Here is a 25,189-nt window from a genome sequence, read left to right as displayed (position 1 = left end):
TTCTTTCATGGATTCTGTTCTGTGAGTTATACAGCAGAACACAGCTGAGTGGAATTTCCTTGCCTGCAACTCTTATCCTTATGGAAGACCTGAATTCTCCTGCTGGCTTTTCATTACAGTCACCAAAACATCAAGTTTTTTCCCCCTCTCTGACAAGACTATATATACTATACACCCAACATGCACCCAGGTACTCTCTCCTTTCTTCATGGTTATTTTTCTGGATAACTCATTTTCCATTTTCACCCTACAAGTGAAAAAACATCCCCCACCATTTCCATGTACATCACACCCAATAACGTGCCAGGATCTAACTCATGCCTCTTTTTCATTGTGATCTCAATGTAAAAAATGGCATTATATATCTGTAGCTTTAAGCTCTACCTGTATATATACATAGACAAAAACCTGAACCCTGTTCCCTTTAACAACTTACACTCCTCCAGCACAAGTTTCCCTCAATCACTCAGCCATTGTTCTTTTTCTCAGGATAAAAGCAGAAATGCCTGCTGTGGTATCCAAAGAGCAGCTTGCTGGGCTGCCCTGGAGGTTTGTTTTATGCCACACCTGGGAAGGAGGCAGATGGCACCACAGAACAGCCACAGCCATCACTCCCTGTGTGCACAGGGGCAAGTTCTGCCAATATTTGCCCAGTGAAACCTCAGCTTCTGGCAAGTGCAACAGAAAACCACAGTTTGCAGTTCCTCCCAGAGTCAGGTCCTTCTTATTCACTGCAAACCATAAACTGGAGATTGGTGGAACACATAAATGAATATGCTGAACTGCATTCTCACATCTAAAGCTCCCCTGCTGCTCTCTTGTCCCTTTTTTCCCCATTCTGGAAAAGGCTGTAATAAAAACCTTTTCCTGTATGAAATAGGATAGAAACCAAAGTACACAAATGTCACCTGATACCCGTTTAGCCAACTGAAAACCTTCAGATTAGAAATTAATAGCAGGCTTCAATAATGACAGCCATAAAACAAAGGCAAGACCGAAATCTCAAAGAAAAATACACCAAGCAAAAAGAGGCAAGAGGCACACGAATGAACGTGTGAGGAGACCCAGCTGTGCTCTGTGCCAGAAGACAAAGCAAATCCCAACCTGAATTACAATACTTCAAAGTGGAGCTTTCACACCTCTATTTTTCCTCTTTATTTTTCTTTCAATTACTCAGTTAAAAGTACTTCTGGAAACTTGGACAGCCAGCCTTGGGGAAAGGAATAAATCCCCCACAGCCAGTGCTCTGCCATGCCTTGGCAGGGCAGCAGGCAGAGCACGGCAAAGATCGCAGAACAACCATCACTGATAGCCCGGAGCGCTTTAAAGTGCTCAGGTTGCCGTGCTATGGACACGAAAACCAAAACACGGCGATTAATTGGTTAGTCCATGAGCAGAGATCCCTTGTTCGGGGTGACGGCGCCCAGCGAGCTCTCACTGAGGAGCTGAACAACCACACACCAAACCCGGGCCAAGGGCTCAGCACACACACACCAAACCCGGGCCAAGGGCTCAGCGCACACACACCAAACCCGGGCCAAGGGCTCAGCGCACACACACCAAACCCGGGCCAAGGGCTCAGCACACACACACCAAACCCGGGCCAAGGGCTCAGCACACACACACCAAACCCGGGCCAAGGGCTCAGCACACACACACCAAACCCGGGCCAAGGGCTCAGCGCACACACACCAAACCCGGGCCAAGGGCTCAGCGCACACACACCAAACCCGGGCCAAGGGCTCAGCGCACACACACCAAACCCGGGCCAAGGGCTCAGCGCACACACACCAAACCCGGGCCAAGGGCTCAGCGCACACACACCAAACCCGGGCCAAGGGCTCAGCGCACACACACCAAACCCGGGCCAAGGGCTCAGCGCACACACACCAAACCCGAGGGCTCAGCACACACCAAACTCGGGCCAAGGGCTCGGCACACACACCAAACCCGGGCCAAGGGCTCGGCACACACACCAAAGCAGAGCCACCAAAGGCTCAGCACACACATCAAACCCGAGGGTTCAGCACACACACCAAATCCGGGCCAAGGGCTCAGCACACACACCAAACCCGGGCCGCCAGGTCGTTAATGGTGCAGGGAATGAGCTGCGAGCGCGGCCTCCGCCGCTCCCGGCCCTGCTGCACCGACCGACCTCCCCCTCCCGTGCCCCTTCGGCCGCCCCACGCCCCGCACGGCGGAGGCGGCCCGGGGCCCTCCCTCCGCCCTCCCGCACAGTCGCTCCCGCACGGCCGGGCCGTGCCCCGGGACCCCCCGCACCTGCAGCCGCCGCCGCCGCGCTCCGTCCCGGTGCCGCCGCTTCCGCTTCCGCTGCTGTCGCTGCCGGGCCAGCGGCGCCGCGGCGGCGCAGTGAAGGCCGGGCCGGGCCGGGGGCATGGAGGGGACGGGCGGCAGAGTCGGGCCGGGGGCACGGAGGGGACGGGCGGCAGAGTCGGGCCGGGGGCACGGAGGGGACGGGCAGCAGTGCCGGGATGGGGGCACGGCGGGGACGGGCAGCAGTGCCGGGATGGGGGCACGGCGGGGACAGGCAGCAGGGCCGGGATGGGGGCACGGCGGGGACGGGCAGCAGTGCCGGGATGGGGGCACGGAGGGGACAGGCAGCAGGGCCGGGATGGGGGCACGGAGGGGACAGGCAGCAGGGCCGGGATGGGGGCACGGAGGGGACGGGCGGCAGTGCCGGGATGGGGGCACGGCGGGGACAGGCGGCCGGGACAGGCCAGGAGCACGGAGGGGACGGGCGGCAGAGCCGGGCCGGGGGCATGGCGGGGACGGGCGGAAGAGCCGGGCCGGGGGCACGGAGGGGACAGGCGGCCGAGCCGGGCCGGGGGCACGGAGGGAACAGACAGCCGGGCCGGGCCGGGGACATGGAGGGGCCGAGCGGCTTCCCCGCTGCCGCGGGCTGGCGGGAGAGCCCCGGCCCCGGTTGGCGTCCGTGGTAACAGCAGGCGCTTTCCCAGTACTTCTGTGCAGTCTCGGTTCAAAGACGTAGCGCCGGAGGCAAAGGTGGATCCTGCGTTTCCGTCAGCGCGTCCATTAGTTGGCAGCCTGTGCTGCTGGAAGGAGGCCGTGTACAAAGAGCTGCTTCTTTCCCTTGCTCGTTCATTTACAGTGTAAACACGAGAGGAAACTGAAAGCAGTACATGGCAGGTTAAGTCAGTTGTTCTTCATTTATCTCTCTCCCCATTAGAACTCCTTTGAACTGTCCCTTTTGCAACCCGAGGAAGCCAACTCCATTTAGCCATTCTCTGTGCCCAGCTGTGCCTGCCACACTCTGAGCACTCTGGAGTGTCGCTGGGGGCTTTGAGTCACAGGGATGGAGCAGCAAAACTGGGGTCTCACACAAGATGTAGAGCCAGAATAAAGCAGAGAGTCCACTCAGGCACAGTAACTTCGGCAAGGGTAAGGGAGTGTCCCAAGGGCTGAGCCACAGAACAGGTCGGTGGTCATCATGGGGAGTGGTGTCCTTCCAGAGCAAGGCACTGCCCGTGCCAGCACTTCCTCAGCAGCTCTTTGCAAGGCTGTTCACAACACAAACACTAAAGTTTGCAAAGCAGAGCTAGGGATTACTTACTGTAATTTCAAAGGTTTTCTTTCTGGTTGCATTTTAAAACATTAAAACTGTGAACATGACAGATGTTGTCTGCCTTCATCTCTGAGCCCAAAGACATGAAAACGATGTCATGGAAAACTGGTGTTCTGAGCTGTGTGTAACCAAACCTGCACATGGTGTTCTCCAGACTGCAATGTGATCAACAAGGTTTTGTGTTTGGGGATTTGGTTTTTTTCCCCTTCTGCCCCAGTGAGTAGCAAACAGCTGTGCCAAGGGCAGCGGGGCTGTTGGGGTCAGGAATTTATTGATGCCATCAGTTTATTTATGAAGTCTCCTTGCCCTGACTCAAGAGCAAAACTGTGTTGCCCGCAGACAAGGCCAGGGCCGTGTCCGGGTGTCCCGCGAGCAAGGTCGGGGTGGTGCGGGGTCGGGGGGCGAGGTGTGTAGTGCAGAACGCGGAGTGGCGGTGCGGGTGCGGAATGCAGGACGCGGGGTTGGGGTTGTTGGGGTTGGGGTCGGGGTTGGGCTTGGGGTTGAGCTTGGGGTTGGGGTTGGGCCCGGGATTGGGGTTGGGCCCAGCCCGGGCCGCCGTTCGCAGCCGCCCCTCCCGCCCCGCGTTTCCCGGGAAACCTCCCGGCGCGCAGCCAATAGCGCGCCCCGGCGCGGCACCGCCCCTCCCGCGCCTCGCGAGAGCTGTGAGCACCAGAGCGGACTACACTTCCCGGCGGCCATCGGGGTAAAGACGGCAGCCAATAAGAAGCGGGAACCCGCGGTGGGCGGGGCCGAGCCAGGCCAATCGGGCGCGGGCAGCGGCGGCGGCGGCGGAAGCGGCGCTCGGAGCTCGGCAGCGGCGGCGACGCCGCGGGGACACCGCGCAGAGGGGCCGGTGCGCGGCAGAGCCCCGGGCACAGGTACTGCCCCACTGCACCGCCCCGCTGCGGGCGCCGCGGGAGACTCCGGGGAAGGGCTGTAGGTGGCGGGCGGTGGCCACCGCTTCAGTGCGCAGCGGCGGCGGCGGCGCTGGGGAGGGGAACGAGCCTGCGGCTGGCGGGAGCGGAGGGGAGCGGGGCGAGGGGAGCGGAGAGAGGCGGGGAGGTTGGGCAGCGGGGCAGAGCGCTGCTGGGGCGGGGCGGGGCGGCGGGGCCGCCGCTCTGCCGGGCACATCCGGGCCCTGCGGCCCTCACGGCGGGGCGGGGCGGGGCGGGCACGGTGGGCGCTGATTGGCCAGCGCCGCCCCGCCGCCATTGGCCCCGCGCCGCCCGCGCCCGGGGACAGCGAGGGGGCGGCGATGGCGGGGCCGGGCCGAGCCGAGCGTGTCGCGATGTAACGGCCGTGCTGCCCGCAGGTGACATGAGCTCGCAGCAATTCCCCCGCTCGGGCGCGCCGCCCGCCGCCATGGGGCCAGCGCCGCCGCCCATCCCCACCAGCGGCTCCGCCGGGATCATCGCCCCCGCCGCCCCAGGTAAGCGCCATCCTGGCCCCGCAGCGCTCCGCTCCAGGGTCAGGGAGCGATCCCGGCGCCCCTTCCCCTTTCCCCTTGGGCGGGAGGAGCGGGGCGGCCACTCGAGAGGTGACAGCCGGCCCGAAAGCTGCCACCGTCACGCGTGGGGAGAACAGCGTGAGAACCAGTTTAGCTGCCGACTCTGCAGGGTTGTGTCTTCGATGCCAGGTGTCTTTGCTCGGCTGCGCCTTGGCTCCTCCACTGTGTGCTCTTAAAAGTGGTGAGTGGACATGGGAACATCTGATGTAGCTCCTGCTGTCCCTGCCACAGTGACAGGTTTTCCGCAGGCCACCAGAGGTGACTGAAGGGGGAGCAGCTTCGTTTTCAGGAGAGTTTACACTTATGTATCAGCTTGAGATTCAGATATACTGCATTAAATGAAGAGGTTTTCATGCTGTCTGATGTGGAACTTGATGGCAGTTGCTTAGATAATGAAGTATTGTTCACATGAAAGCAAAGTTAGTCAATCTTTGTTTAAAGAATGCATTTAAATGGACTTCTCAGAGTTGACCCGGGCTTGCCCAGCATTGCCAGGCTAGTGAGTTCTGAGGGGAACAGACAGAATCAGTGCCACAGTTCCCAGGGTAATCATCATTGGAATAGGCTTAATTGTAAGGGCGAGTTTCTTTAATTTAGACGTTTCTGACAGCTCATCCCTGACAAGTGGGTGACCAAGGCGAACTTGTTAACAATTTTCCCCTTCCTCCTTGTTTTCACTAGTGACTGATGAATCCAGTCGTGACTCAGAAGTTGCTCCCAGAGAGCACCTGGGCCCTGGTGGCTCCATCCAGCCTCGGGAGGAAAAGCAGGAGCCAGTGGTGGTCCGGCCATATCCACAGGTCCAGATGCTGACACAGCACCACCCTGTCCAGTCTGGTGCTCCTGTGACAGTGACAGCACCACCAGCACATCTGACTCCAGCTGTACCACTTTCCTTTTCAGATGGACTTATGAAGGTAATGAGGAGCTTCCTGATTCAAAGGAGGAAAAAAATACAATCTGTATTATGAGTTAGTTTTGAGAAAAAATAAATTACACCAAAACCTTCTCTGCTTTTGTTTCTGGAGCTTTCCCTCCATGCTTTTGCTAAGTGCTGTGTGGCTTTGGCTGGCCCAGATGATACACGTCCCAGGAGCTCAGCATGATTTTTGAGGGGTGTATTTTATTTTATGTCTTAAGAGAACAGTGATTTCAACCAGTTTATGAAATCTTTTTCCTCAGCAAGATATCAAATTGACTGTTAATACCCAGGTGGGCCAATACCATACCCCTGACAGATTCCCCTGGTGACTCACACTGTATGCTATCAGCTGCATATTTCCAGTACAAAAGTACTTTTTTTGTCCCTTTCTTAGTTTGAAATAACTAAAAGTTCAGTATCTTTCTGTCCATCTATTTAGCCATACTTGCATAAACTTTCTCTCCAGGCTTTCACTCCCCAAAATGATTTCTGCTTCAACACTGAGCTCTCATTTGAAGTTGCCAATGTTTCTTTCTTCCCATTTCTTGTAGCCTCCCTTGAAGCCCACCATGCCCAGCCGACCCATCGCTCCTGCTCCACCTTCTACTCTCTCAGCTCCCACGAAGGTCCCTGGGCAGGTGACTGTGACCATGGAAAGCAACATACCACAGGCTCCAACAATTCCTGTGGCAACAATCAGTGGGCAACAGGTTTGGCTCTTTGGTGGCTTCTCTGTTCCATCTGCATGGTCAAATCAGTGCTAACACTGGTACAACTGAGGGGGGCTTTTGCAGCAGGAGGGAAGGTAAAGAAAGCAAGTTTCCCTATTCAGTGCTACTGACTGTTGGATCAGTTCTGCCTGGAGCATTAAACCTCAATCTCAGTTATCATCAGCTCTTTACAAAGCTGCTGATTGGTTGTAATAATCCAACTGAGGTAGCACAGCCAGGATTTTGTGGCAGAGCCATGCCTGCAAGCTGAGTCTTTTCTAAAAAGCTTGTACTGTGGCAGTGTCACTTGGAGGATTTCTACTGCAGAGAAACTGCTGGGATCTATCACTGCAGTGTTCTGTTCTCCTGGGCCAGATCAGAAGAGACTGGTGAACAGTTCATGAGTTTTCAGTGTGTTCTTGTTTGAAACTAATTTGTCAGAACACTCTGCAGGCTCAGGGTTTTGATGTAAAGTGCCTTTAGCTGGATTTCAGTTAGTCTGGCTAAGGACATGCAGCAATTTCAGTGGATTTATCTTGGTTAATATTCCTGGGAAGTCCAGAACTATAAGAAAATAGAATTAATTTGTTGCAGTATTTGCCAGATTCCCACCATTCTCTCAACTTTATTGGAGGGGTGGTATGAAACTATGCCTTAATGTCACTAATGGCAGAAGAGCCATCTCTGTGGTGGTTTGTGGGTGACTGCTGGGTGACTGTCACTCAAGCACCAACTATAAAAATGTCAGTGAAACAGATAAGTGTTACATCTTCCAGTGCCAGCAGGATCTGTAACTTTACTGTCTACAAAAACCTGCATCTTTCTCAACTTGTAATGCATGCAACCTTGGTACACCAAGTTGTTCTTCAAAATCTCTTTTCTGGCTTTTAGTCTTAGGTCTGGTAGTGCTGTGGCCGTTAGTTTTTGTCAACACAGCTGACTGTTGCTTTGTTCTTGAACTCTGTAGGGGCATCCCAGTAACTTGCATCATATCATGGCCACCAACGTGCAGATGTCCATCATCAGGAGTAGCGCTCCTGGGCCCCCCCTGCACATTGGAGCGTCTCACCTGCCCCGAGGTAAAGATCTGGCTGTGCTATCCCTGCCTTTTATTCACAGCCTCTCAGCTTTGTGCCTCTAGCCCTCACCTCTGAAATCCCCATTGCTGCTAATGCAGCTGCTTTGTGTTTGAATCTGCTGGTATGAGTGAGTGACTGACTGCTGGCCTTTTAGGAATTAATGTTGCCATCAGCCACTTAGGGCAGGACTGTGTGACAGTGTTTAAAATACTGGCAGATACCAGCACATCTGTTGGTCTAGTTCTGTCCTGTTAAAACAGTCAACACTTTGAAGAAAAAATACCCACCGGTAGAGACTGACCTGCCCTACAAAATGTCATGTACATTTTTGGTAGCAAGATTGCTCACCTATGGCAGTGGCACCTGGGCACTTGTGAAGCACAGTCTTGTGCTCCCCTGTCACAGGACCACCCATGCATTTCTGTGCATGCTAACACATCATATTGTATGCATTTGTATTTAGCCATGGGATAAATGCTGGTGATAACCACAAGCTTCTTGTCTCCCAAGATTTTTGCTGCTACAGCTTGTAAGGAGATCAGCCCCTTAATGCAGCCCTGTGCTGAATACAGCCTGTCTGATTTCTGACTGCAGCTTTACTTCCAAAGTCTTATGGGTTAGGTTTATAGATCAACTTTAAACCTATCTGAATTCCAAGTACCATTTGTTATTTCTGTTTCCTTTTATATTCAATGTTATTTGGTCACTCAAGAAAAGCAAATTGAGGTGAGCAAAGACTGTATCTTCTTTAACTAGAGAAATTGGAAGGACTATGCAGCTTTTTTGTAGCTAAAAAAGTGTTATTCACTTGATTCTTGTGGGACAGTTGCCACACTGGGACTGTCAGTGCATATTTTCCCTTTTTTCCTGCTTTTTTTCTCATGGCTTGAGTATTAACTTTTGAGGTATTAATTTCTATTAGGGACACATACAGAAGTCTAGTCCACCAACTGATTACAAAGCTGTTTGCCTTCTACAGTGATTTTTTTATGATCAAGAGTTATCAAACAGACAATCAATTGCAGGTTTAATTGGTGTGGAGTTTTGTTTTTTGGGGGGAGGGAGGTGTGGCTGCTTGTTTTATTTTGTGTAGGGACTTCTTGTTGTTTTGGTTTTCTTCTATTGCATGTGTATTTTAATTCTGAACTTCATCAGGTGCAGTGAGATCATTGCTGGTATCAGGTGACTTATTTACACATTAGCCTGGTAATCACCTGAATTCCTTAAGATGGAGTAAGAAAACCTTGGATTGGCAATACGAGGCTATTATGGGGGAATAAGAAGTACTACTGAAGCCAGTTAGTTTAGAATAATACCTACCCATCCCCACATGCTTTTGTGAACCTTATGTATATTTGTTGAAAGGTATATTTTGAAACCAACATCACCTGAACTGACATGCACATGGAATTGATTAGAACTGAAATACCAGCTAATATATCAGGAGTCATGATGGAGCCGTTGGGTGCATGGGGATTTTAACACATTGGTTTGTTCCCCAGGTGCAGCAGCTGCTGCAGTGATGTCCAGTTCCAAAGTAACTACAGTCCTGAGACCAGCTTCCCAGTTGCCAAATGCAGCCACAGCTCAGCCAGCAGTTCAGCACATCATCCACCAGCCAATCCAGGCAGGTAGCAGCCAGCTTTGCACAGCACTGCCCGCCAGCTCCAAACTCTTCCTTGGCACACCTGTAACGTATAATCTCTAATTGCCTATTTACTGGGCTGAGGCTACTCTGAACTTTCTTCCAGGTCTATTTTCTTTATTTCCTTCATAGACTTTGTGCCAGAAATTGGGGTTTTTGTCTGTCTCCAAAGTGCTTAGAAACTGGGAAGATGATTTAGTCCAGACATGCTCAAGTTTTAAAGTCTGAAAAGTGTGTTCCAATGTGCTAGTGTTGATTTATTCTTCAATATATGAATCGATGTAGAATTTTTAAAATCTCATTTTCTTGTGCTTCTGTATATCTCAGCTTATATATGTACATAAGGAAAAGATTGTACCCTACAGTAATGGTAGTGTTCAGTGTTGGGATAGAGGGTTAAACTTCACTGTGTGCTTTCAGTTAAGATCTTGAGGTAATCACCTCTGACTTCCTGTGAATGCTTGGATCAGGATTTCTTTTCATTCTGAAGGGAACTGACCTTCAGGTTTTTTCCTGAAGACCTTCAGGAGATCTGGTCTTGTTGACTTTGTTGGTTACTGACCCATATAATGTACATGTGTTAAAAACCAGGACAGATCTGCATAGGAGCTTGTAGATCAATTCAGAAAGACTAAATGTCTGAGAATGCCAAAATGTAGTGACAAAGGTGTAGGAAAGCCACCTTTAACCAAGTAATTCCTAGTTACTCTCTAAACTGCAGAACTTTTTTCTGAATGTTCTCTCTCTGGCTCCTTTTTTACAGTCTCGTCCTCCTGTGACGACTTCAAGCGCTATTCCTCCTGCAGTGGTGGCAACTGTCTCTGCCACGAGAGCTCAGTCCCCTGTTATAACCACAACAACAGCACATGCTACAGAGTCAACCCTCAGGTAAAACCTGCACTGCTCTGCAGCAAGGGGAAATGCTTCTTAATCATCCAGAGCTGATAATCTTCTAGGTGTGGGATGATACAATACCAAAATAGTAATGCTTGCACAGTGCAAATGCATTCAGTTCTTTGACTAAAAACGAGTATAAATGTGAAGTGTTGCTTGGTGGTGAGAGAAAGAACTTAGTGTAGTCCTGCTCCCTGGACAGCAGAGGTTCTCTTGCAAGAACTTGTGGCTAATTTGGCCCATCTTTTTTATGAAGACATAGTGAAAAGTGACACGTGAATATTAAAAAGCATCCCTGACATAAAATACCCTCCTGGTTGGCTGCGTTGGGCAGGTGAGACAGAACAGCATAGTTCAAGTTACTTACGTTGTTTTGCCATGTACTTGACTGCAGTGCTGCTGTGACAGGAGGCTGAGGCCTGATGTGTGTCCCTGTATTTTACCTTTCCCATTCCTTGATGATTCCTTTTCTCTCTGCAGCCGCCCCACGCTGTCCATCCAGCAGCACCCGCCTTCGGCAGCCATCAGCATCCAGCGGCCGGCGCAGCCCCGGGACACGGCCACGCGCATCACGCTGCCCTCCCACCCCGCCATAGGCACACAGAAGCCACAGCTCCACACCATGGCTCAGGTAAACTGCTACAAGGAAATGCCCTCCTGCTGCTTCAGGTGTCTCCTGTGTTTGTAGCTGGAGGGCTAAGATTGAATTTGGGAAACGTGTTAGAATGAGGTTAGAAATTGCTGTTATTTACAGTCAGTGCAACATGATTGCATACTAAGTATAGTTTTGAAATGTCTTCACAGTGTTTTAACTGTAAAATTTTCTTTTCTTTTCCTAGAAAACCATTTTCAGTACTGGTACTCCAGTGGCAGCAGCAACTGTGGCACCTATTTTGGCAACAAATACCATTGCTTCAGCAACCACAGCTGGTGAGTGTTTATAATGCTGTTGTGGAAGTGTCATGGGGTGTAGGTTTTGTTGTTGGTTTTTATTGGCTTTTCTCTTTGAATAAGGAACCTGATAATTTTTGAGCAAGTCTTTTTTTGTGGTAAAAACTGCATTTGGAAATGTGTGAGCAGGTTTCAGGAGAGAAATCACTGGGCTGTTCAGGGAGGTTGTCTGGTTTGGGGGTCATTTGGATAGAGACACACTGGCATGGTAGGGCTCCAAAGAAAGGTTTCTTACTACTATTTTTTTCTTTAGGTTCTGTATCTCACACCCAAGCGCCTACAAGCACCATTGTTACCATGACAATGCCCTCTCATTCTTCCCATGCTACAGCTGTCACAACCTCGAACATCCCCGTTGGTGAGTGATTTCAGTTTTTAGAAGAGTGTGTAGCTGTTCCTTCAGTTTTCTGTTTATGCTGGCAGTGTTTGTGCATGTTAGCAAATTAAGGAGGGGAAGAAAATCAGTTTAAGCTGGGAGAAACCAGTTAACAGGTCTGCTGTTCAATTCTTTCAGGAATAGATAGATGTTCTAGAAAAGTAAGTAATAAAGTGGCTCATTTACTTCCTCTGTTGAATTTTTAGACAAATTTGAGTCTTTTGGCATTTTAGAGCCTGCATTGGGTATGCTAAAAGTTGTAACTGCTTGACAATAGAATTAATTGATTTTTAAGTTATTTCCTGTGCTTCTTGGGGTGTTAGATGTAGCCTAGTCAAGTGTGATTAGTGTATTCATTTTGGAGGTAAAATTCTAAGGTCTGAAGGTGGGAACTTTATTTCCCTGGGTGTGGAATCTGCCTGAGATATTTCCTACAGAACTGCATAAGATTCCTTTTGTTTGTTTCTATTTTCCTGCTCATTGCCTTGTTCCTTTGAGATCTTACAATGTCGTTTTTGGCCATAAATTTCCACGGGGGAGTGTTGTATCTCTGTACATCAGTGTTACATCTATTTACATCTTCAAAGCCTTTGTAGGTGTTTTTCTTTGCGTGGCCTCTGTCCACATATACTTGTCTTCCTTGATCTCATTTCCCTTGGTCTCTGAAGTTCTGCTTTCAAAACTTGGATAACTTAAGTTCTTGACAGCAGAAGGGAGTGGGCTGATCCTAAAAAAAATGTCATTCACTGAAGTGACATTGTTAGCAAGTATAATTTATATATGTATTTAGAATAACCATTTACTCTGGTACAAACCTATGAGAAGAATTTCTTTGTTCTCCTTTCTCTTCAGGCTATTGAGAGAAACTTACCATCATTGTGCATAGTAGATCATCAGGAGATGGGGTGGATTATTCTGGGTTGAGAGAGAAGGGAGTAGTATTGGTTGGTTGTACAGGATAATTAATATTGCCTTTGCAGTGCTTACCAACTTCTCCTTTGACTGTTAATTGATTATTTGTTTGTCTTTATGCAGCTAAAGTGGTTCCCCAGCAAATCACTCACACTTCTCCCCGGATCCAGTCTGATTACACAGCAGAGAGAAGTAACCTTATACCTCTGTCCAGTCACCGGGCATCTCCAAACCCAGTAGCCATGGAAACCAGGAATGACAACAGGTGGGGAGAAAGCAGCTTGGTCAATGAAAGTGTATGAGTAGGGTTTGAGTGCCCTGCTGGTTTTCTAGGTTCTGATATGCTGAAAATAATGTTTTCAAAACCCAGTGGGGTGTTTGGTAGTTTTGAATCCATCACGATAGTTGAGATACTTGATAGCTTATTAAGATGAGATTGCAAAGGGCAGGGAGTGGGTTGAAGGGGTTGAATGTGAACTGTTGAACTCGTGTGTGTAACACTTGCTCTCTTTGATGCCTGTAGGCAGTCGGTTCCTGTCCAGTTCCAGTATTTCTTACCTACATACCCCCCCTCTGCCTACCCTCTGACTGCACACACCTACACCCCCATCACCAGCTCCGTGTCCACCATCCGCCAGTATCCAGGTAAGACCCACTTGGGGCCAGCAGACTCAGGGTGCTTTGTTGAGCTGTTACCTTATCTATAAGCTTTAGTGATGGAATGAGCTAAAAGGATTTTATGCTTGATTCTGACAATTAGTCTCAAAAAGCCTCTGACAACTTGCTGGCTAAGGGGAAAATTAATGGGCACAGTGGTATTGAACTACTACAGAGCCTGCTAAATCCAGCTCATAACAGGTTTTGGAGTTTCACGTTTGATATCCTGGGGTTTGCATCTCTGTAAGTAAAAGTTTTCGATGCAACAAATCCAAATAGTTCAAATCCTCCAAAACCAAGCTAGCTCTTTAATGCATCTTCATTTCCTGGTGTTCTGATAAGTCCTTTTAATATCTTTCCACATAAATATACAGTTTGAGAGAGAAACCTAAACCAAGAAAAGCAAAAATGCATTGCACACTTGCATTAGTGCTGTGTTTAGGAGAATAGAGCATTTAATGTATTTGAACTGTTGCAGTAATTTGCAGTCAAAAAAGTGATGAATAGTATGAGCTTATGTGGTCAACACAGACTTATGTCATTCTGTGACACAATCTGGAGCATTTTTGCCTTACTGGATGATTTAGGGCACTATATAATGTGATAATGTCCACTCTGCAGGCTGTGGGAACATGCATGATTTGGATTTTCCTGGAATATCTGTGTCTGCTGGCAGTATGAGCAGTATTGAGGGAATTCAGAAGGACTGAGAGGTGTCAAAGCCCATTTATTGAATGGGAAAGTATAGAATTGTGGACTTGTTTAGCCTGGGGAAGACCTTTTAAACATCATCAATCTTACCATTAACCCAACACTGCCAAGCCCACCACTAAATTATGTCCCCTCTTGCCGTGTCCACACTTTTAAGTCCCTCCAGGGGTGGGGACTCCACCACTTTCCTAAGCAGCCTGTGCCAGGGCTTGACAAGCCTTTCTGGGAAGGTCTTTTTTTCCTAATATCCAGTCTAAACCTTCCCTGGCAGAATCTGATTGCATGTGGTCAGGAGTTCAGTTTTGATAGTGTACTCTGGTGATGGTAGGTTAATGCTAATATTTAGAAAAGCAGAGGTGTGTTCTTCATCAGGAGATCATTGACAGAGACGTTTTGCTTGTTAATTGACTTGAAGGTATTAATTGTGGTAGCTGGTGGTGACAACAGCAGTCAGGTTGTTCAGGGTGTGAGGAGGGACATGCTACGAGCACAGCCAGATGAGGAGTTAGGTGAAAGTACACAGAGGAGACTTTTTAAAAGATCACTGAGATAAGGAGAGTTTGGTGCACAAATTGGAGGAAGAACGTTGGCTTTGGCTTTCCAAATGCTAGTTGTGTTTTACATAGTATCCCAGAAGGATTTTGTTGGGTAGAAAGTTTTGCAACAATAGTGTTTTGTGTAAGGTGTTCCACTAAGAGAATTAATATGCAATGCTTTACACAGAGACATTTTCAGGGACCTGGTGCAGATTTCAGGGTTTTGACAGCTGTTTTTAGAATGTCTTGTCAGCACAAGAACTTGATGGAAATCATGTGTCAGTGACAAAACCAGCTTGTTCTGCACTGTTAGCAAGGCAGGCCATTGTTGGCAAGCACACACTTGCATTCTGTGTGTGGCTGCAGAAATCCTGGTGCAGCTCTGTGGGGACTGGAAACCTGGAGATCATCCAACAGTGTTGTTAAGTGCTGCCTGGGAGAACTGTAATACGCCGGATAGTGGATCTGGAGAGATGGAATCATCGTTGCTTAGAGCTGTTGATTTATTCAAATTAATTCAACTTCTTAGATCAGGTGTTTCATTGGGAACATTACTCTGCCCCTAAAAGATTTTGTATTTATTTGAGCTGTGGAATCCAGCCTATAATTGTGAGCCCTGTTCTAAGCCAGATGAGGTTGTACTCAACTTTAGAGTTGAGTCACCTTCAGAGAATAAGAAATTGCTTAGGCTTCTGATTTTGTTCATTTATTTTTTTAAGTAGAGAAAATGCCACATGTTGGTACTTACAAGTATTGTAAAATAAGATAGTGAGCAAAAGTAGAGCACAGCTTTCTGAGACTGCATTTTGAGTCTAAATGAAAGTAGACTCAAACTTGATCTTTTCTCTCTTGTTGCAACTTGAAATAAAAAGTAGAATGAAAATCACAAGTAATGTTTAATTCTCCTGGCAGTCTGGCCTCTCTGCTTTCAAATTTACTACTGCAACAAGCAGGCTGGCAAATTAATTTTTCATAGCAAAAAACAGTCTTTGAAAGTTAGTATTTGAGTGGCAGGTAGTAGACGAAACTGAGGTGACCTGCTGGGTAGGTGTGCTGAGGTGTCTGTGCTGTTCTCCCAGTTTCAGCCCAGGCGCCCAACTCAGCCATAACAGCTCAGACCGGCGTTGGAGTGGCCTCCACTGTCCACCTCAACCCCATGCAGCTGATGACGGTCGATGCGTCCCATGCCCGGCACATCCAGGGCATCCAGCCGGCTCCCATCAGTGCCCAGGGCATCCAGCCGGCTCCCATCAGTGCCCAGGGCATCCAGCCAGCCCCCATCGGGACACAGGGACTCCACCCCGCCGCTCCAATCGGCACACAGGGGCTGCAGCCAGCACCCATTGGGGCCCAGCAGTCACAGGGCGACACCAAGACCTCAGGTAAGATCAGCCAGACACATCCTTGCCTTGGGCACGGGGCAGCTGCTGAGCTGCTGTCCTATACATTTGGCTCTGACAATGATCTTGTTACAGTCTGTGTGGTCCAGGTGGACACTGAATACATCCATGCACGTATTCTCCCTGCAAATATTTCTGAGTCACTCTATTTTTAATGTGTACTGAGTGGATTGTGTGGGTAGCCTTGGTTGGGTTACTTCAGTGGAAAACACTGGTAGTGCCTGAGCTCAAACAAATCCTGTCAGTAAGGCCCTGTGGGACAAGCAACCTCCAAAGTGAACAATGTTCTCTAAACTCTTCTGGCTGTACAATAGGTCCCAGGAGCAATCAGAATACAGCCACATATTTTCTGTGGTTGGTGACCTCATCTTGGATTGTGAGAGAAACCATCTTTCATTAAAAAAAAATAATTGATCTGGTGAAGCCCCAACAACTTACTGAAGGAGTGGGATATGGCAGCTCAGGGAATACTCTGCTGCACAGCTGGCAGACACTGCATGGTGACTTCCCAGCTGTCTGCACGCTTTGCATCCCTTAGTTGGCCAAACAGGCTCTGGCAGGAGGTCAGAACAGAAGCACAGCTTATGGAGCTTGCTTACAAGTGGCATGTGTTGCCCTGTGGGCTCTACTAGGAGTGTTATTCTCTTGGCCCAGTTGTGTTGGTGATCTCCCTAGTGATTTCTGCATTTTCCATGTCTTCTGGAAAACGTTATTTCCCTAGTAGCAGTCGTTAGGCAGGAGGTAGTTTCATCTTCCCTGTGGAAGATGTGATCACATCGTTGTGGGAAAGACACTGCTTACCAAACAGTCAGAAAGCACTGCAGTTAGAGACTGAGGGACTCAGGGAGCATGGACAGCACATGCTCTGCAAACACCAGCTTTGTCATCACAGATCCTTAAAGTAACAGCTGCTTTCTCCTCTCTGTCCCTGTTCTGTCCATATCCATCCTTCCCAGCAGTAGTCTTGGCAGATGGAGCCACCATTGTAGCCAATCCTATTAGCAACACATTCAACACAGCTACTGCAGCAACTACAGTTGTGCAAACACACAGCCAGAGCGCCAGTGCCAGCGCTCCAGCCCAGGGCTCCTCCCCACGCCCCAGCATCCTCCGCAAGAAACCGGCCACTGATGGGTGAGTGGAATCCAGGGTGATGTGTTAATCACACTTCTGTGCAATGCAGCCTGGCCAAAGGGAATCATTTGAGTGGAGATAAGGAAAATTCTAGCAGATTATTCAGTCAGCAGTGGTTGTCAGTAACCTGCTGATCTGTGAAACGCTTCTTTTCCTCCCCCCAGGCAGGCTATAGTTTTCTATACTATCAGTAATAAAATGAGAAGGACAGTTTGTCTCCTAGCTTTTGAAAGTGGATTTGAGGCTTTGTTTCTTAGTGTAATAAAAAGAAAGAGTTCATAATCTACTAAAATTAGAATTCTGTGCTTTGTCTTCAGTGCTTTTCTTGGAAGAATATGTGGATGAGTGCAAAGGATAAGATTAGTACCCTGCTGGGAAATCTGATTAGGAAAAAGGGACAGAGTAACTTAAACTGTTAAAATATTTTATGTTGCCTGTCTATTTTTAAATGCCTGAATAAAGAGACAAGAGGCAGCTTTAGAATTAACAATGCATTTCCTCCCAGCTAACGACTGAAAACGTTTGGAACTGATATGTCCTATGAGACTAAAAAGGCATATTTTTTTATTTGGGTGGAAACCTTTTTTAAAGCTGAGAAGCTGCAGGCTGTAAAGCTGTAAGAGAAATTAAAGAAGCAGAGGTAGATCACTAAAGAATGTTTCCATTTGAGAGGTTAATTATTTTAGACAACAGTTTGACTTCTGGTCCCATGGGAGACTGAATAGCCTCTAAAATACTTCAATCAGCCCTGTGCTGCCCAACATCCATAGCTGGGGCTTGAGGTCCTGTAGTCAGACTCTGACACAGTCTAGTCCAGCTCAAGGGAGTAGATGCCTGTCTGAGAACTGTTTAGCTCCAGATGATTTGCTCAGTGTAGAAGCAGCAGTGCCAGGCAGCAGCATGGCCAAACCCCTCTGTCCACTGCTGGAGCCCTGCAGTCTCAGCAAGGTGGTTCAACTGGTAGGATAACAGGAAAACTGCTGTTCTTGGAGAAGCCCTAAATTGGGGGGAGACTAGGCCAGAGCAACTAATCTTTTATCTTAAAATATAATACCTAATTTGAAAAGTAAAATTAGACTCTTTGTGTAAATTGTTTGTACTGAAGACAGAGAGCGGTGATACAGCTGTAACTCCTGTCCTGTTTTGTGTCAGCGAGAGCTGGTTCCTTTGCTTATTCTTTCCTATCCTTATCTCAAGGATATCTGTCGTTGCACCAGGGAGGTGGAACACTCGATCCCTCTGTCTCTTGCAGGCTGGCTGTCCGGAAAAGCTTAATTCCCCCTCAGCCCCCTGAAGTGACAAGCACACGTGTGGAGAGCACCATGCGAAGCACGTCTGGATCCCCAAGGCCTGCTGGGTAAGATTTCAGGAAACAGCCAACTGCATCATAACAGTTTGATTACATTCCTTTGAGTTTTGTTCTTTGGCTGTTAGAGAGCTTTTCCTTCTTTCAGGAAGCAAACTTATTTTGAATTTGTTTGAACAAATCTGAAATGTCTGCTGTGAAGCTGAAGCAGTGCCTTTAACAGCTGTGATGATGAGCTTTCACAGAAACAAACTAAACCCCTGTGCTGTTGTAAGGGGATAGGCCTCAAAACTTTATTCTGCAGTACTTAGAAATTAGTGCTGAATAAAGTAAATGCAGCTTCTGCCCTGCTTCAGTTGAGTTCAGTGGCTTTACAGTTTATTGGTTTATATCTATTAAGCACAGTGGGAGCTCCTACAGAGGATGAGGCCAGTACAGCTTTGGGTAAAGATTCCTGTTGACTGCATTGTGAAACTGTTTTGATCCTCTTACAAGTATTTTGAAGTTACCTGGAATTAGTCATGAGATTTGCTTCTCACAGTGAGTGGGGGAAAAAAGTAGTATCTGTAATAAAAACAAATGATTAGAAAGCGAGTGGAGGAGGAAATGAAACTGAGATGAAGCCGCCTTCTGTTGTTGAACACTTTACTGAGGCAGGTGGGTGCAGGAAAAACTGGATAGTCTGACTCCACAGTTTGGCTTGTTCACTTTGTGGTGGGTGTTCGTGACTGAGACACAGTTCCCCTCACTTTGTTTTACCTTTTTTTATGTTACAGTGGCAAGCCAAAGCCTGAAATCCACGTGTCCATGGCCACTCCAGTCCCTGTGTCCATGGAGGCAGTGTCTAACCAAGGCGGCGAGCAGCCCACCATCGTGGTGCCTCCCACCTCCCAGCAGCCCCCCTCTGCCGTTCCCACCATCATTGCGGCAACCAGTCCCACCTCACAGCCTGCAGCAGCGCTGTCCACCATGCCAGGGGCTGTCCCCACTGCTCCACCCACCTCCACCACCATTGTGGCAGCTCCTGCTCCTCCGCCCGCCATGAGCGGTGCCCTGTCAGCCGTGCTGGGCCCTGTGGTACCAGAGATCAAGATCAAAGAAGAGATGGAGCCTATGGACATCATGCGACCCGTGTCTGGTAGGTGGCTGGGAGTCATCATGTTGCTTCTTTTGTTGTTGAGACAGTGGGGGAATTACAAGGATTTCAACACTTTCATCCTGAAAATGAAATGGCATCTGTTCTATGGTAGCTCAGAACACCAGGGTTTGCATGTGCCTTGTTACTCATAAAGGTCTTTGCCTTCTTCCTAATCTCCCATGAAATCACTTCTTTCTGTGGCTGCTTTGTTCATGTTCAAGTGATCCAACTCCAGAGAGTCTCTGTGAATTCCTTGGCTAAAATGCACATCCTCTGCAGTGGTACCAATATATTGTGGAACAGCTCAGTTAAATTCAGTTTTCTCACAAATCCTACTGTTCAGGTCCAATGGCCTTTCTTATATGTGAAGAATTCGTGACCAGAGTAGGACTTCCTGGGGCCCTTCTGTGATTCATGCATATTTTTCTCTAGAACTTCTCAAAATATTTGTTGTATTGCCTTACTTAGCTTGGCCATAGTTGCTATCAGACAGCATGATCAGTAAAATTTAAATCCTTCCATTGGACACTATATAGTGGCAAAATTATATCAATATACCTCATGTTGATAAGTGTAAGAGTTCGGGTTTAGCTGGTTTTTTTTGCTCTCCTGGAAGCTGTACATTATGCTGTGAGGAAGCAGCTCCTTGCCACAGGTGTCTCTGGAGCACAAGCAAGACAGCATTAAGCTATTTGGGGTGGTTCTGTCTCCTTCTGGCAGTTGTGGGTATGCCAAGTTGTCAAGAGATCCCATCCCAGAAATTTTTTGCTGCAGCCTTAGTCATGGCTCATGGAGATTTTCCCTCTAAATCTCAGGGAGTGTCCCTTAGACTACCTGCCCAACTCCAGAGATGCATGTCACTGTGGTGACCTGCCAATGGGTGCTGAGGGCCTGGCAAGACAAGCAGACTCCTGCAAAGAGAGTGCTGAAATCCTGCTTTGGTTCCCCTGTGACAAGAGGAAAGGGCCTTGCTTGCTGCAAAAGCAATATCTGTGCTGGTGTACATACAGAGGTGTCTTTTCTTACAGTAACACAGACAGGTGCTAGCATGAATCCCTTTTTGTAACTTTAAACTAATGTAAGCTTCAAATATAAAGCAACTGAGGGACAAATTGGCTCTGCTCTCCTTCTTCCTGCCTTCATATATGAGACACTGAAGACTTTACCTTACAGGCTTGCCCCAGTAATTGCTGCTGGCTTACTATCTGGCCTGTTCATACACTCCATGCTCCTCACAATGTGCTGAAACAGGAACTACTGTTGGAGGTAGTGTTCAAACAATATGTTGCCTCTACACTGCTGATGGTTTGGGTTCTTCTCTTTCCTTCCTCTCAGCAGTCCCTCCTTTGGCTACAAGTACTGTGTCCCCATCTTTGGCACTGCTGGCCAACAACCTTTCCATGCCTCCAAGCGATTTGCCACCTGGTGCCTCCCCAAGGAAGAAACCCCGTAAGCAGCAGCATGTCATCTCCACAGAGGAGGGGGACATGATGGAAACAAACAGCACTGATGATGAGAAATCCACTGCCAAAAGTTTGCTGGTGAAAGCAGAGAAGCGAAAGTCTCCTCCAAAGGAGTATATAGGTAATGTCATCTCTGATGTCTTTTTTTCTTATTCAGGTGTCTGTATTTTCTCCTCTGTTTGTTTCCCAGAGAAGGTGCTCTGTCATGCTTCCACTTTCTAAATATGAGTAATAGAGAATCCAAGTATCTGTTCCTCACCACTTTCTGTGTAATTCAGTTCAGGGAAAATTATATGGGTACGTTGGGGGTCACCTGTTACCGGGGTCCCCTTATCCCGAGTACCAGGGGCAGCGTGAATGACGGTCAGAAGAGCTCAGGCACAGCAGGCATCAGAAGGCTTACAAGAGTTTATTCAAGATAGTTTAACAGACTATAGCTCATAGTAGTAGTAGCAGAAGTAGTAGATAGTTCTAGAAGTTCCTAGTAGCTCTGATCTCACTCAGTAACATCCACACCTTTTATATCCTCTCACATCCAGCATGTCACGTCATTATTGGTTAAGCAATTCACCTCACATAGACCAAAGCATCTCATTGGTCACAGGACCACACACACACTCCAGGTAGCTCTCTTCTCTTTAAGGTGCACTCCAAACAGCTTTCCTTAAGGGATGCACTCACTGTCACCCCTACAGAAAATGACCTTTCTCCACACACATTTTGTCCGAGGTAGCTCTTGCTGATCTGCTGCTGATGTTGCTGTGGATGCTGATGTGCTGCATTCACTCCTCAGTGATGACAATGCCGTTCTCCCTGGATCCTTTTGCAGATGAGGAAGGTGTCAGATACGTCCCGGTGCGTCCCAGGCCGCCCATCACGCTGCTCCGTCACTACCGCAACCCATGGAAAGCTGCCTATCACCATTTCCAGAGATACAGCGACGTCCGAGTCAAAGGTCAGCTCAGGAATACTGCAGGGAAGGGGGGAAGGAGACTACACAGAATTGGCTACAGTTCTGTAAAACAAAAAATGGTGTGGTTATGGATGAATCTAGTTACACACAGTGATAGAAACTTGCTCAAGAAAGGGATCCTTATGAAAGATGTCACTTTATAAAAGATACCACTGTGATGATAGGCTGCAGTTGAGTTTTCTCACTTAGTACCTAACACTTGCCAAGATTCAGTGTGACTCGTCTTTTCAGCTAACAAATCATAGAATCATAGAATTGATTGGGTTGGAAGAGACCTCTGAGATCATCAAGTCCAACCCTTGGTCCAACTCCAGTCCCTTTACCAGATCATGGCACTCAGTGCCACGGCCAAGCTCAGTTGAAAAACCTCCAGGGATGGGGAATCCACCCCCTCTCTGGGCAGCCCATTCCAATGCCTGAGCACTCTCTCTAGAAAGAATTTTTTTCTGCTCTCCACCTTCAATTTCCCCTGGCAGAGCTTGAGCCCATCGTGCCCCCTTGTCCTATTGCTGAGTGCCTGGGAGAAGAGACCAACCCCCAGCTGGCCAGAACTTCCCTTCAGGGAGTTCCAGACAGTGCTGAGGTCACCTCTGAGCCTCCTCTTCTCCAGGCTAAACACCCCCAGCAACCTCAGCCTCTCCCCACAGCACTTGTGCTCCAGTCCCTTCTCCATCCTCGTTGCTCTTCTCTGGCCCCGCTCCAGCCCCTCAATCTCTTTCCTCAACTGAGGGGCCCAGAACTGAACACAACACTCAAGGTGTGGCCTCCCCAAGGCAGAGTCCAGGGGAAGGGTCACTGCCCTGGGCCTGCTGGCCACGCTAGTTTTGATTCAGGCCAGGATCCCATTGGCCTTCTTGGGCCAATGGGCTTTTAAAGAAGACTTTTTTTTCTAATATGAGGAAAATAGAGGTCAGATACTGCCTTTTAGACTTTTTAGCTAGTATCTTAAAATTTTTAAGTAGACTGGGTTTTCACAACTGTATAAATCCATCAAGGAGGGAATAAAAGTAGTACAAGATGGCCTTTATACTTTTCATGCAGTGTTTGAAACACTGTACAGTACATTCCCTAAATGGGAAAAAAATGGGTTATATTATCATCTTCTAGAATACATATAACCCATTAGTAAGTGAGAGGAACAGTCAGCTGCATGGCAGATGGGAAGTCAGTTTCCTGTCTGAACCAAAACATTACTTACTGTCATTTATTAGGACTTAGGGGGAGCAGGACTTGGGTTAATGATGTCGTTTGAGAAGAGAGGTCTGGCCAGCTCCTGAAATTTGAGTGCTGTATCTTTGTGTTTCCTGGTGACAGAAGAGAAGAAGGCCATGCTGCAGGAGATTGCCAATCAGAAGGGTGTGTCCTGTCGTGCACAAGGGTGGAAGGTCCATCTCTGTGCGGCGCAGCTGGTGGAGCTGGTAGGTGCACGGGGCCTGCAGCGTGGGGCAACACGGAGCTGTGTAAGACAGGAGGACGTTGTTACAAACTCAGTACACTGGGATACCATAAAGGAGCTCGTGCGTAGTGCCCAAAGGGAGTGGGATGTGCTTTCCCCTTTCTCAGGAATGTGGCATAAGTGGCTTGGAAACTTGGAGTGTTGGTTTTGATCCAGACATAAGAGCTGATGTATTTTGTACAGATGATCAAAACTGGCAACTCCCTCCTGCTGATGCACAGGTCTGAAGAAGCGTCTGTTTGGGATGGTGCGGCTGATCTGAGGAGGCAGCACTGATCCACATTCCTGGATGCTTCTGTTTCAGGTTGGGGGTGAGGTAGGTGCTCTGCATTTTAGCACCAAACTCCCCAAAACCTCTGCATTCCTGGAATAGTATTGTGAGCAGTAGGGGAAGCAGCTGTGGTTAGGATCCATGTTTATTCAGAAGAGGAGCAATCCTGTGAATAGGGTGTTAGTAGGAACGGTAGTGCCATGCTTTGCCAGAGGCTCCATCTTCTGAATCACAGACAGGAGCAGCTGAGAGGGGAATGGATTGTCACCGTCTCTGTGTAGCTTTGTTAACGTGGGCAAGCATTTGCCAGCCTGGCAGTGACCCTTCTCATGAAGGACTAATGTCTTGTAGACAAACTTGGAGCACGATGTGTATGAGAGACTGACTGCCCTGCAGGAGGGACTCATTCCCAAGAAAAAGGCAGCGACCGACGACGACTTGCATCGAATCAGTGAACTGATACAGGTATGTCCTGTGGCCTCTCAACCCAAAACTGCTTCACCCTTAATTACAAAGTATCCAGCTGCCATTAAGAAAAGCTGGTCTAAAAAAATCGTGTGGGTTCACTTTCTGTGTCATCAGTTACAAGAGGCATTAGGAGAAGGCACAGGGATTGCTTAGACCAGACGTTCTGGTGCTAACGACAAGTGTTTCCTTTCAGGGGAACATGCAGAGGTGTAAACTCGTGATGGATCAAATCAATGAGGCTCGAGACTCCATGCTAAAGGTCTTGGATCACAAGGATCGTGTTTTGAAGCTTCTAAACAAGAATGGAACTGTCAAGAAAGTGTCCAAGTTAAAGCGAAAGGAGAAGGTCTGAAGACAGATTAATGACTCTGGAAATGGAGAACGTGTACAGAATGGAGCTGAACCTTTTGTAGTTTGGGTTTATTTTTAAGCAGAGCATCTGAATAAAAGGGTGAGTTTAGGGAAGAGATGGACATGTGAAGCCTGGTGACTGAAGGCATTGTCCTTGATCTTGTCATAATGAACAAAGATTTCTCTCAGGCTCATCCCTTTTTAAAGTCTTTCCAGTCCCACTTGTTTAACCCTCCTGATGTGTCAGGTATGGGCACATCTGTAACAGGAGATTCTGCAGGGGACACCAGGAGGCTGAAATACAGGTATGGACCCAGACAGCAGCCAAGCTTCTGAGCGTTGGAAATGACACCACTTTCAGTTACCCCATTCAGTTCTCGTTCTTCTGACCTTCCAGTGTCTGAAGCAGCCTTCTTACACCAGTGCCACTGCACTAGGGGATCTGCCACAAAGGATCTCCAAGGGCTCAGAAGTCCTAGCTGTCAAGTTAAAAAGAAAAAAATAAAGGAAACAAAGTGGGGGGGGGATCATTTCAAAGTGATATTGTAGTGTCTGTGTGTGTGTCTGTGTTGGTGCTCTGGGCTACTTGTGTTGAAGTACCTCCTGCAACAGAGGGGCTTCCTGTAGCTGGTGTCATGTTAATTGTACGTACCACATACATCCTGAAACATGAATAAAGGAAATGGAGGTTTTTGTATGTGAGCAGTTTGTGTACCTTTGTACCA

General features: G+C 48.3%; 2 protein-coding genes across 7 annotated transcripts in view; one reads left to right on the top strand and one right to left on the bottom strand.

Annotated features, from left to right (window-relative positions):
* The window catches only part of UGGT1 (UDP-glucose glycoprotein glucosyltransferase 1), a 41,186-nt gene extending 38,851 nt beyond the window's left edge, over positions 1-2,335 (bottom strand). For both annotated transcript variants that reach the window (XM_071566020.1, XM_071566021.1), the window contains exon 1: positions 2,281-2,335. The gene's annotated coding sequence lies outside the window, so the exon portion shown is untranslated. The remainder of the gene's footprint in view (positions 1-2,280) is intronic.
* A 2,046-nt stretch (positions 2,336-4,381) lies between these two features.
* SAP130 (Sin3A associated protein 130) lies at positions 4,382-25,161 on the top strand. 5 transcript variants are annotated; one of them, XM_071566950.1, is made up of 21 exons: positions 4,382-4,482; positions 4,917-5,033; positions 5,793-6,028; positions 6,585-6,743; positions 7,711-7,822; positions 9,325-9,449; positions 10,231-10,355; positions 10,842-10,992; positions 11,201-11,291; positions 11,566-11,670; positions 12,724-12,865; positions 13,124-13,245; positions 15,584-15,886; positions 16,864-17,038; positions 18,291-18,395; positions 19,121-19,482; positions 20,821-21,066; positions 21,775-21,900; positions 23,233-23,336; positions 23,997-24,110; positions 24,307-25,161. In XM_071566950.1, exons 2-21 carry the CDS (start codon positions 4,922-4,924, stop codon positions 24,463-24,465), a joined length of 3,174 nt encoding a protein of 1,057 aa, XP_071423051.1. In that variant the 5' UTR covers positions 4,382-4,482; positions 4,917-4,921; the 3' UTR covers positions 24,466-25,161. The 5 variants fall into 5 exon arrangements, with proteins under 5 accessions (XP_071423051.1, XP_071423049.1, XP_071423050.1 ...); XM_071566948.1 differs by having other exon boundaries at positions 20,818-21,066; XM_071566949.1 differs by having other exon boundaries at positions 16,861-17,038.
* Positions 25,162-25,189: the final 28 nt, after the last annotated feature.

Source organism: Pithys albifrons, chromosome 11, assembly GCF_047495875.1.
Source record: "Pithys albifrons albifrons isolate INPA30051 chromosome 11, PitAlb_v1, whole genome shotgun sequence".
Lineage (NCBI taxonomy): Eukaryota > Metazoa > Chordata > Aves > Passeriformes > Thamnophilidae > Pithys > Pithys albifrons.
This window is presented reverse-complemented; position numbering and strand designations above follow the sequence as displayed.

Coding starts and splice junctions, on each gene's coding strand:
- SAP130 (XM_071566947.1), top strand. CDS start 4,922: ATGAGCTCGCAGCAATTCCCCCGCTCGGGCGCGCCGCCCGCCGCCATG. Junction 17,039..18,290: donor AAGAAACCGGCCACTGATGG/GTGAGTGGAATC, acceptor TGTCTCTTGCAG/GCTGGCTGTCCGGAAAAGCT. Junction 19,483..20,817: donor CATCATGCGACCCGTGTCTG/GTAGGTGGCTGG, acceptor CCTTCCTCTCAG/CAGTCCCTCCTTTGGCTACA.